This window comes from Ursus americanus, chromosome 23 (genome assembly GCF_024610735.1).
Source record: "Ursus americanus isolate L20-20 chromosome 23, mUrsAme1.1.p, whole genome shotgun sequence".
In the NCBI taxonomy this organism is placed as follows: Eukaryota; Metazoa; Chordata; class Mammalia; order Carnivora; family Ursidae; genus Ursus; species Ursus americanus.
In genome coordinates this window covers 23663107-23675436 of record NC_142149.1, presented here as the reverse complement: position 1 = coordinate 23675436, position 12330 = coordinate 23663107, and the positions used below count along the sequence as shown (strand labels likewise).

The 12330-nt window shown below is 53.0% G+C and overlaps 1 protein-coding gene across 1 annotated transcript; it reads left to right on the top strand.

Moving 5' to 3' along the window:
- The first annotated feature begins 4881 nt into the window (after positions 1–4881).
- GIP (gastric inhibitory polypeptide) lies at positions 4882–8418 on the top strand. The gene is made up of 5 exons (XM_045813818.1): positions 4882–4967; positions 6150–6296; positions 7080–7169; positions 7892–7993; positions 8346–8418. Exons 1-5 carry the CDS (start codon positions 4882–4884, stop codon positions 8416–8418), a joined length of 498 nt encoding a protein of 165 aa, XP_045669774.1.
- The last annotated feature ends 3912 nt before the right edge of the window (positions 8419–12330 follow it).

The window sequence follows — 12330 nt, the reverse complement described above, 5'->3', positions numbered from 1 at the left end:
CCTTCCCTGTGCCAGGTGAGGGGCAGAGTCAGCCTGGGTTTGTTTTTGTTTTTTAAATTTGAGAGAGAGAGGGCACGCCCACACACAGGAGCACGAGTGGGCGGGGAGAAGCCGACTCCCCGCTGAGCAGGTAGGTGGCCCACAGGACTCGATCCCAAGGACCCGAGATCCTGACCTGAGCCTTGGGCTGATGCTTAACCGACTGAGCCCCCCAGGCACCCCTAGCCTGACTTTGTTTTCTCATCTTGCTGAATGCTTACCATAGAGTGAGGTGGAGGAGATCATTCTAGAGAATATCACCCACCAACACTTGCACAGTGCCTTCAAGTGAACAAGACATTAATGTCACACTTACCTATGAGGTAGGGAGGACTGATTCTGGGGTTTCTGTTGGGGGGGGGGCTTGTTTGTTTTTAAAGTAAGCTCCGTGCCCAACGTGGGGCTTGAACTCACCGCCCTGAGATCCAGCACGCCCCCAGATTCTGTTTTCTTGTCTCCAGTTCAGAGATGGGCAGACTAAAAGCTCAGAGTGGTTATGGGCTCTGCTCAAATCCAAACCTCACCTGGGAGTGGTTGGCGGGCGGAGTTGGGCTTGAATGCGGCTACTCCACTCTGCAGGCTACTCCCTAATCTCCTTAGAGAAGGGTGTGGTTGCGGAGATTGCAGGAGGCCCTCCCCATACCCGGCACAGGAATGGATGTGTGCCGGGGGGCCTCACTGGGGACCCTGGAAGCTGTCCCTATGCAGGGAAAAGGAAGGGGAAGCCCTCTCTTCTCACCCCTCACCTCCTCCCCTAGGAGGTGCTCGTATGGGACAGAGAAGAGGTCAGGAACGCTGTTTTCTCTGGGAGGCCTGGCCCTTTGGCCTTTCACCCTAAATGCACCACCAGTTCTTGCCCTCTCCGGAAGTGAGAGCTGTGTGGCTGCCCCTCCCAGGTCCAACACTGCCCCACAGTTCTTTTCCTGTGTATTAGGTCGCAACCACCAAGGGCTGAGCTCTTTTCTTGGAGAACAAAAGCGGACAAAACATAGCCTTGGAAAACAGCAAGAGGGATTGGGGTTAGAACGGAGAGGGGACTTCCAAACTGATCCCTTATGGCAGATGGCCAAGAGAGGTTGTAGGTAGTATCTTCCCTGTTTTCAGTGGAGAATTTTATTTCTTTATTTTAATTGAAGTGTAGTTGACATATTATATTCATTGGGGGTATATCGTATAGTGATTCGACAATTATATTCGTTACAAAAGTTTCACCACCGTAAATGTAGTTACCATCTGTCACCATACAGTTAGTACAATCTTATTGACTCAGTATTTTCTTTCTTGAAGATCCTTCTGAAAAGTGTCTGTCTTGGCCAGAGTGGTACTGGGGCTGATGTGGGCAAAAGCATTTGGGACCGTGACTGGGTTTGCGATGTGACTGGGGAGGAAAGCTGGAGGCGACCCTTCTAGGAATCGGGATAGACCCGATGAGTCAGCAAAGTTGGTCCCTTTGCCTCCTCTGACGGAGAAGAAGTATCAATCCGCCACCTGGTGTAGGAGAGCCGGGAGAGGGATGTCTGCCTTCTGAGTCAGCCGGGAGCTCGAAGACCAAGAGAACCTCTGAGGCAGAGTCCCTGGGGTGAGGCCGCAGCCAGCCCTCTGAGTCACCCTGGCCCAGGCAGTGGGGCTGGGCCTGGAATGCCTGCGGTGGCCCTCGGGCTGTGGCGGGGGTGGTGAGTCACCACCCGGAGCTGGAAGAGCCAGCAAGCCCCACAGGCTCTTGTGCTCTTCCAGTCCTCATCCTGGGGCTTCCGTCCAGGAGTCAGGAGGGTCTGGGAGGCAGGAGCCCGGGTTCTTTGGCAGCAAGACTGCCATCATCCCTGCCTGCGCGGATTGCCTGACGTCCATGAGTCCCAGATGCCCCTCGTGCACCCCCACTCTCTCCACCTGTCTGGGCCACTGGCCTTCGTATCCGGGTTTCCTCTTGCTTTCCCATCGCCTGTGACCTCTCTGACCCTCACGTCCTGGAAATTCTTCCCAATGGACTGAGGGTCTCCCAGAGCCCCCCTCCCTGTACCCACCCTTTTCACTTTTCACGCTGCATAGACAGGCTGGTGGAGTTGCCAGTGGATTTATTGAACTATTTTGATCAAGTCCAGCAGGCCCTTCTGATTCCTTGAAACTTTAGAAGGCCGTCTTTTCCATTCCCCAGCCTCCCAATATGCTCTGGGGGCGGGGGCTCTGAGCTCCCCTGGGCATCTGGCATCTTCTCTGATCTCCTCCCCTGACCCTCCCCACATTCCTTCCTCTCCCAGGGCCCAGGCTACATTCTCCCTAGTGTATCCACCGCAGGGCATGTGAGCCAAAGATCAAAGGGAAACAGGTCCAGGGCGGGGGGGGGGGGGCGGGGGGGGCTGCAAAGAGGTCCCCTCCAAGATGGGGTGGGGTGAGAATTTGAAGCACAACTGGCCTTCGGAGCAGCTCGCCCCCAAAACAAATCATCAGAGCACCAGGCAGGCACTCAGAGCTGTAGGGACCCATTCCAGAACCTTCCTTTATTCTGATTTGGCATCAGACTTAGGGGTTCCAGGGAATGATGTCCACCCTTCTTGGATACCTTGTGCCTCCAGGCAGAGGTGTCCAGGTTTTGACACAAACCCTTCTCAGCCCATTAACTGTTGCTCAACAGGAAGCAGGGTCACAAGCACCCCCGCATCCCGTTCGGAGGCCAAATCTGAATTGACGTCTAATCACTGCCCATGGATAGCTGGGAGATGGAATTTGGAGAGCTTGCCCGGAGAGAAGTTTTTCTAGATGGTGAAAAATGGGTGGTGGGTGGGCGAGGTTTCTAGGAAGCAGAGGTGAATTGCCCCCCTAGTCCAGTTACCTCTCATCCCACACAAGCACTTAATTTCATGCTGGAGCTGCTTCCTGACCACAGAGTTTACCTGGAAAGGAAAGTGGCCCTTATTAGACCCTGGAGCTAATAAGGAGAGCATGAGCTTGGTTGTTGATGGTTCAAAGTACTATGGTGAGTGGAGAAGGAAGAGCCTGGGCAGGAGGCCTTGGGGGTCGGCCAATAATGCAGCGTCTGCCCTGCTCCTTCTAGACCGAGCCCTGAGGACAGAGGCATGTACGAAATGCTTGGGAAAAGGTAGAGGCAGTACTTGGAGGAGTCTCCAGTCTAGGAGCAGACGTGGCCCTTAGCCTCAGGAAGCTTCTGTAGGACGGGGAAGAGATAGGCCCCCCTGGTTCACACTCCTGACCTCAGAGAGCCCTCAGTCTGATCAGGGAGACAAAGCCCGTGCACTGGAGATCCCTCCAATCTGACAGGCACAGCATGACCTCAGGGTCCCCCAGTCTGATGGCAGAGACAAGTCCACATTGGGTGTCATCAATCTTTACAGATAGAATCATAGCTGTCCACCTTCCTTCAAGTTCCCAAGGGCTAAGGGAACCGCTTTCCCCCACTCTACCCCACCCCTAAGCAGAAAAGCAGCTTGACTGCAAGTTCTCAGTTTCCAGCGAACCCAGGAAACCCCCATCCTTCATGGTCCCTCAACCCTCTCGCTTTCCAGTGCTTTCCCCAGCCGGCTGGGATACCCGCCCCCCTAGATTTCGCAACGGGAGCATTGCCTCACTGCCAAAGCTGTGGGCCACTATCCAGAGCTGGGATTCCAATGACTGTGCCCCACTCTCTCGGATCCAGGGATAGCCGATTGCCTGTGGGAACGGTCCCACCCCAGCTCGTGCCACCCACCCTAAGTCTGCCCTCACCCAGGGCACCCTTTCTAACTGAGGACCCCTGTAACAGAAGTAGGGCTAGAAGAATACAGGGCGCCATGCTCAGAAGGGAGGAGGGGGTAGAAGAAAGGGGACACTTAAGGTGGCCTACCCCCCGGGCAACTGGAGATACCCAAATGTTAATCATCGATTAGCACAGTTCAGGTGGAAAGGACAACTTTATTACGCGTAAAATGGACTTAATGTGGCGGGAGCTGTGGACCTAATTTCTTGAGATAAGACGCTTTTAGGCTAATCAGCAGGTCTGTGATGCCTGGATATAAGGGAGCAGCAGCAGACTTTCTTGAGACAGGCTCCAAAGGACCAGCAGGTAAGAGGAAGGAACCCCTGCCCTGTCCTTCTGGAAGAGCTGGGAAGGAAGCCAGGTAAGAGAGCGGCCCGGACGGAGGATGGAGGGACGGACAGGATACTAGAGAGGCAGCAGGGTCTTGGCACCCAAAGATACTCGGCATCCTTGCACCTCACTTTCTTTCCCTCTATATGAGAAATAAGGAGGCAGCTCTCAGGATTCCTGTAACACCCAGCTGACGAAGGCAGGAGGACGACCGAGGTCTGGCCCCATTTCATCCAGGAGGTCTTCAGTAGGGGTGAAGAGCATTAAGGAACCTTCCTCCCAAGCCCTGAAAACCAAAGCTAGACCTAGACATGTTTGGGCTGCCAGGCTTCATCTTCCTGCAGGGGCACCCCGGGAAGAGCATCCCTGAGTAGAGACAGGAAAGCCTGAGGAGAGGATGGAATGGTCCCGCTTGTGGCTTTCACTCAGCGCAGAGGGCTCTGATGGTTTAGCAACGGCCAATCCAACTGCTGGAAGGAGGGCTGGTCTGGACTTTGGAGGCTCTAAGGGGAGTCTCGCCAAACTACATGCCTGTGAGGTCCGGCCCCCCGAGCCGGGAAGGGGGTCGTTAGGCACGTGGGTCTTGACTGCTTTCTTCTGCCTGGACCTTTCCCCCACTGCCGTCCTGCAGAGTTTGGTGCAGAACCCACACATGCTCTGAGGCCTCAGCAGGACACAGCCAGCCAGGCTGACTGTCCCTGAGCACTGTGCTTCCCTCATCCCGGTCCCCCTTCTCTCGTTGCTCAGGAAATCACCCTTGGAAGATGGTGGCCATGAAGATCTCCAGTCTGCTGCTGGGGTCCCTGCTCCTGGCAGTGGTGCTAGGAGAGAAGGCAGAGGGTCACTCCAGGTAGGGGTGCCGGGGAGGGGTCGGGCACAGGGGCGGAGGCTGGGGAGGGTGACCCCGTTCTGGTCTTCAGGGGGGAGGTGGGAAAGGGAGGAATCCCAGGCCAAGAGGAAAGAAGCTGGAGGGGGAAACCTGCCAGCCGGCTGTGTGCAGAGTGAGGACGGAACCCAAGAGTATTTATTACGAGCTACTGTTGCCATAGGAGAGACTGCGGTTAGATCTCTGGAAGGACTTCTCAGTGGTTAAGTGTCTGAAGTAGATGACAGCGTCTCCCTTCCTCATGAAAGCCTTAACCATTCATTTATGTGAGCATTTGATCAGATCGTGTGGAGGGCCACCTGCGCGCCAGCCGCAGGAGACATAGTACTGCTCGTGGTCCGCGAGTACCTCCTGGAACATACGGGCCCCCGGGGGTGGGGGGACACAGAGAACCACCTAGGCGAGTTGCAAACTGGAGAGAGACTCATCTGAGTGAAGAGCTGCGCCTTGTCCGATGCAAGGACTCGCGGTATGGCCCATCCATCCAGCCGTGTAGATGCGAGCTGCGGCTGGCAGACAGGTCCAAGGAGGGGCAACAGCGTGTAGAGGTTGCGAACTTAGACGTGGGCCTGGACTGCCCGCGGCTACATCCTGGATCTGTCCGCTGAGATTGTGCTGGGTGAATTTCTCTGTGCCTTGGTTTTGTCATTCACAAAAAGGGCAGAGAAATAGTGTCTGCCTCACAGGGGTGATGAGGATTAAATGAGTCTGTAGTAAAGGGCTTGCGGAGGATCCGGCGCACAGTGAGGGCCCTTATGGAAGAGCCTCCTCTCGTTCCTGTCGACTGGAAACAAAGCCTTGAATCAGGGTGGGCCAGGCAAGAGGAGTAAAGGAGGGAACTGAGATCAGTCCTTTGGGATGAGGGGGACCCCTGATCCCTCTTTGCCCAGAAGCGAGAGTCACACACACCGAGGATGCAGGAAGTGGGTGCTTGAGCTGAGGATAAAGTCCCAGGGGTTTGATGCATAGATAGGAGGGGGGGGGGGGTCTTCATAAAAACGGACTCCCAAGAAACGGGGGGTTCGTTCTCAAACCCAGGCCACGTGGCAGGAACCATCATTTGCCCCTGCCTTGTGATTCCCCTCACCCCCTGCCACTCCTGCGGTGTCCTGGTTTCTAGCCCTCTCCTGTCTCTCTGTCCCTCAGAGTCCACACTAGGGTCAGTGGCTCCCGACCTCGAGGCCCCAGATATGCCGAGGGGACTTTCATCAGTGACTACAGTATTGCCATGGACAAGATCCGCCAGCAAGACTTTGTGAACTGGCTGCTGGCGCAGAAGGGGAAGAAGAACGAGTGAGTCGAAGCACAGGCTCCCTCCTGGGCCAGGGGCTGGCTGTGCCTTCCTGCGCGTGCACCGGACGCCATACGCGCCACGCGGGCCAGTGACTCACAGCTCCGGGTGGTGTCTTTCACTGAGGCACAGATGGCCAGCTGGGCGACACGGTGGCCCTGACCAGGGCTCAGGCAGCAGCCCAGTCTGGGGTGGTGGGACCAAGGCAATTTTCCACTCCTTTTCTTCTAAGGAGAGGGATCAGGGAAGAGGTAGGGGCTCCCTGAAGATGCCCACGGGGCTGCGGATGAAGGCAGAGGGAGCTGAGCTGCCGGCAGTGGCAGCCACTTAGGACTTGGTCCTTCTTCCTTCTCTTGGCCAAGCCTCTTATCTCGTCCTCGTTGCTCGGTCGGTAGGTCGGTAGATGCTGAGAAGCTGTTCAGCGGCAGCTGAGGACAAGCAGTGGGGCGGTTGAACCCAGAAAGAGGTTCGCTAGGGGCACCTGGGTGGCACAGCGGTTAAGCGTCTGCCTTCAGCTCAGGGCGTGATCCCAGCGTTCTGGGATCGAGTCCCACATCAGGCTCCTCCGTTATGAGCCTGCTTCTTCCTCTCCCACTCCCCCTGCTTGTGTTCCCTCTCTCGCTGGCTGTCTCTGTCAAATAAATAAATAAAATCTTAAAAAAAAAAAAAAAGAAAGAGGTTCGCTCTGCAACTTGGGTTAAGGTCCCAAAAGATTGGAGCCTTTGGACTGGAGAACATCTGGAGCTTCCCCAGCCCCACCCACTCCCGCATCTTTACCTTACCAGCTGGAAGCACAACATCACCCAGAGGGAGGCCGGGGCCCTGGAGCTGACCCATCAATCTAACAGGAAGGAGGAGGCCAGCGAGCAGCAGGGGTGAGTCAACCCGCAAGGGAAGGGGTGGGGGCAGGGCCTCATTGTTCCCTCTCCCAGACCCCAGAGCAGGGCAAGGCCCCAGACAAGCCTCCCCTTCCACTCCCAGTTCAGAGAGGGGTCTTCGAGAAACTCCTGGAGGCCAGCCCAAGCTTAAGAGAGAAGCCAAGGAGGAATAGGGGCTGGGGTCCTAGGAGAGGTTTGGGGTCAGGATCCCTAAGATTGATGACTTAGTGCGCAGAATCATAGAGTCAAGGAGAGGGGCAGCGAAAGAGACCTCAGGGAGACCTCAGGAACCGGCTTCCCCACTTCTCACCGACAGACCTCAGGAAGGCTGTTTGAGGAACAGGGACCCTTTCAAGGCCAGTCCCTTTACATCAGTTACCCCCTCTCTGAGGAAGCTGAGGAATCTGTGGACCATTCTAAAGAGTGAATGTCCCCAAAGTAATCTTTTGGGTTTGGGGGATGCATTTGGGGATGCTCGCAGAGGTGGATGGATGGGGTGTCTCCCACCTGAATTGCTTGGCGTTGCCTGCCCTGAAGAGTGCCTATTCCTGGGGCCACCGATCAGGGTGGAGCTTTGAAAGCTGAGATAAGGAGAGGCAGCTGTGTTGACTCCCCCGCCCCCCCACCCCAGCTGCCCCTTGGAGTCCCAGGCCCTGTATTTACTCACTCCGGGTGGGGCCCCGGCTCAAACAGCCTGCCTGAGGCTTTCTCCTTGGCAGCTCCCTACCCAAGAACCCCAGTGATGAAGATTTGCTAAAGGATTTACTGATTCGAGAGCTGCTGGCCTGGATGGTGGATCAGATGGAAGTCTGCAGGCTCAGGTGGGGCTGTCTGATGGCTTTGGGCGTCTTGCTAGTGCTTACACGCTTGAGCTTTGGGGCCAGACGTGGGTTCGGATCGGCACCCCAGCTCGTGCTAGCAAACTAGTAAGCCTGAAAACAAGGCTTATTCAGACCACTTTGTGGATTGTTGTCATGTTTCAATAAAATAATCCAAGGAAAGAGCTGAGAGCAACATGGGAGGAGTAAGAGTTCAGCAGCAATCATTCTTCCCCTTGGGTCTCCTCATCCGGGTGAGTGGCTGCACTCACCTCCCCTGCCCCCCTGAGCTAAGCTGCCCATCCTATTCTCTGCTCTCCCTCTGAACCCTTGTCCCATGTGCCTGACCCCCTAGAGCTGGAGGCATGGTGCCCCTGTCTGTAGCCATTATCGGTGTCAATGGGCCTGGAATCCATCTCACCAGTTAGGAAGTCCTTTAATCAATTATGTCCCAGGAGCAAGGGATGGCTAAATACCACGAAGAGGTCCATCTACCTAAAGGGTGAGACAGGACACTCATTCAAGATGCAGACACCGAGGCTTGGAAACCAAAGCACATTTCGGACTTTGATGCTGGCGAGCTAGGGAGGGGTGGAGGGAACAGATCTGGAATGGCTTCCTGCAGAGGGCAGGGAGGGAAAGAGGAACGTGTGACCAGAACAAAGGAGGAGAGAATGAGAAATTCTCCACAGGGAGGTGGGTGCTTTATGGACTTATTTTGATTACTTATAATTAAAAAGGTAATTGGGAGGTAGGAGCAGCTGAACTATGGCTGGGCACCACGATGAGCTGACTTTGCTGACTCCAAATAGATAATGACCCTCCTCTCCAACCACTTCCCCTCCTCTTTCCACTCTCCCCAGATTTCAGTGACTCAGACCAAACCCAGCTCGGGCCTGGACTCTGCCCTTCGCTCACTCAGGACTCAGCTCCACTCCAGGGTACCCAAGAGAAGCCAAACCAATAAAGTTGAAGCTGAAATAAATCCTTGTGTTCACTGTCAAAACTTACTCAAATGTCTGCTTGAGCACTGCCAATGTATGTGTGTGTGTGCGTGCCACCCCAGGAAAAGGAGATACGGCTCCTACCTGCAACCGTAATTCACTATTTACTCTACAAACACTTACTGGAGAGTTAACATAGGCAGGGACCCGCGCTAACCACTGGGAACGCAGCCGTCAAGGAAATGGGCACAGTCCCTGTCCCTGAGGAATTCATAGTCCCATGATGGGGACAGACCTTAATCTTACACACACACACACACACACACACACACACACACACACACACACACACACACGAATTATCATGTAACGTGCTGCGGCGCCTGGTTAAGCCTCCAAATCTTGATTTCAGCTCAGGTCAGGATCTCAGGGTCACAAGATCAAGCCCCGCCTCCAGCTCTGCATTGGGCGTGGAGCCTTCTTAAGATTCTCTCCTTCTCCCTCTGCTCCTCCCCCCCAAAAAAAGAGAAGAATCACGTTGCATGCTAAGCTATGTGAAGAAAGACTAGAGTGCTGTGAGTATAGAGCACCCTCATCTAGATGGAGTGGGGAGTCTCAGGGCCTCTTTGAGAAAGTGACGTCCAAGCTGAGTGAGATGGCCAAAGGATGAGGGGGGCCTTAATAAACATTACCTCAGTGTTATTCTTACAAAGCAAAACCTGCAATGGGGAGATTGGCACAAACCGGCTGGGCAGGTGGGCAGAGAAAGGGTCTTTTTAATTTTTTAAAAGATTTTATTTATTTATTTTGAAAGAGAGAGCGAGAGAGTGCATGCGCACATGAGAAAGGGGAAGGGGTAGAGGGAGAGGGAGGGGCAGACTCCCCGCTGAGCAGGGAACCAGATGTGGGACTCAGTCCCAGAACCCCGGGATCATGACCTGAGTTGAAGGCAGCTGCTTAACCAACCGAGCCACCCAGGCGCCCCCAGAGAAAGGGTCTTAAAGGCCATGTTAAAACTTCTGGATTTTATCCTCAGAGCAGGGGCAAGTCCTGAAGGATTTTGAGCAGGGGCAGGTTTGAAGAGCTATTTGCGTTCCCAAACCATCATGAGTGAGGATTATAAACCGAGATGAACAGGGATGACAGTGGAAAAGGAAGACCAGTTAAGAGAACCCTCTTGCAGGATTCCAGGCTACCCTAGGGTGGTGGGAGTGGGCGTGAAGGGAAAGGGGCCAATTCAGTTTGTCCCAAAGTCAATACCTTAATCTTCCAGTGTTCAAAGCTCCCCCTCTCCCCTCAGTCCACTGCCTTCTCCCAATGCCTGGTATCCACGAAGGCAGGGCTGTTCCTCCTCTCTCTTCGCTTGGGCTATTCTTGCCTGGAATGCCCTTTCTCCCCTTGATCTAGTCATATTGTAGTAGACAAGAGTCAAACATACCTCGATTCAAAGACTCAAATCACTTACTAGGTCTGTGACATGGCAAGTTAGTTCCTCTCTCTGAGCCTGTTTCCTGTCTGTGAAAAGAAGATTCGGAAGTACCCGACTCATAGGGTTGAAGGAAGTATTAATTAAGATAGTGCCTGGCACAAAGTAAATGGTCAATAAAAGTTAACTTTGGTTATCATTTACCCACCTACACTTCAGTTTTAAAATACAAGGGTATTCGTTTTCAATCAGGGAGTGGCAAACTGGATTGGCTGAAGGGCTGGGCCCGCAGCATAATTGAGCAAAGTAGGGAGGGTGTAAGACAATGGGAAGGATGGGGACTGTGAAAATGGAAGAGACACGCTTTCTGCTGACCAAACAAAACGCTTTTGAGAACTGAATTTGCCTGAGGGCTGCCCGTGTGCAATCTCTTCCAGCTCTGACATTTTAGGTCTCCTCTTCTCTAAACTCCTTGAGTTTGGAGAGTGTGTATCACACAATTTAGAGGATGCCTTGGCTCAGAAGATAGAGTTTAGTGATTCTCTATGGTAGAACTGGTTGTCTTGGGGAGAAGTTGGATTTTTATGTCTGGAGTCTCGGGTGTCTCCGGGAGTCAGCGAACCAGAAAGGGTTATTTAGAATACATTTGTACAATGTTCTTATTACGGGCCAGGCATTGTGCTCAGCTCTTTATAAACATCATTTAAAGCCTCATCACAACACTTTACGATAATAACATACTAGCTGTCAAGCATGCACTACACTGCCTCCATGAGGTAGAGAATTAAAGTCCCATTCTCTTAGCCACCCTGTGGCTAAGGCCAGTGAGTCACTTAAAAGCAAGTGATGGCATGTGCGATGGTCGGCATTCAGGCTATACTGGAGCTGAGCGCTTCTGAGAGCCATTGTGAAATTGTCAGGAATTTTGTGAGCAGGTTGTAAAATCATTGTTAGCTTGAAATTGGCCGTGGCCAGAGTACACCATGGAAACTGACAAATGCTATAAATCAGAGCTCCTCCTTCCCAGCCTGGAGAGGTGGTTGTTAAACATTTACCAGCACATTACTGGTCAACATACTTTCTCTAAAATTATGAAAGAGAACAAATGTGTCTGAATAAGGGAATGAGTGTGTCCATCCGAGTGTGGTAACCAGGTGTATCTCCGGCCAATGTTTGCATCTATGACAGTGAGTGGGTGTGCATTTGAGGGTATGAATAAATTTGAAGACGTGAGTGTGAGTGAGGGATCAGTGCATGCATCTTAAAGGGTCATACGGTGTGAATCAAAGAGTGAGAAATGAGGCAGGTGTGTCTATGTGTGTCAGTGAGTCAGGAGAGGACCAAATTTTTGTGTTAGGGAGTGGTGTAGTAGGAATATGAGAATAGGAGGTAAATGTGTGTATATAAGGGGTCAGTTGTTTTGCAGAAAGGTGTGGCTAGGTATACCGAAGGTCAGTGTTCTAGGAGAGGATGTGAAAAAGCTAGTATGTGTTGGAGGAGCAAATCTGTATCTGGGGAAGTTTGTTTCTAAGGGGACTTAGACTATCTGAACTTAGTGTCTAAGGGTGTGTCTGAGGGTGAACCTGAAATAAGACTCCAAAATTTGCATTTGTGATTTCACCTTGCTGATGATTCTGGATCAATAGCTCTGCCCAGCTTTTTCTGTAAACCTTTATATTAATACCCCCAAATGACCATTGGTCATCTCTCTTGTGGTGTCACAGAGACCTCAATTTCAACACGTTCAAAGCCACTCTGAATTATTTCCCCAGCTTCATCCTGTGGTTTCAGTCCCTGATCCCCCACCTCCCTTCTCTGAATGGCACCAGGCTATTGCCCAAGACAGAAAACTGAGCATTTTTCCCCTACCCACTCTGTCTCCATCTTATCAGTTTTATCATTCTACCTTCCAAATATCTCCCGAAACTGTCCCATTCTGTCTACCTCACGGCTACTATCTTCATTCTAGC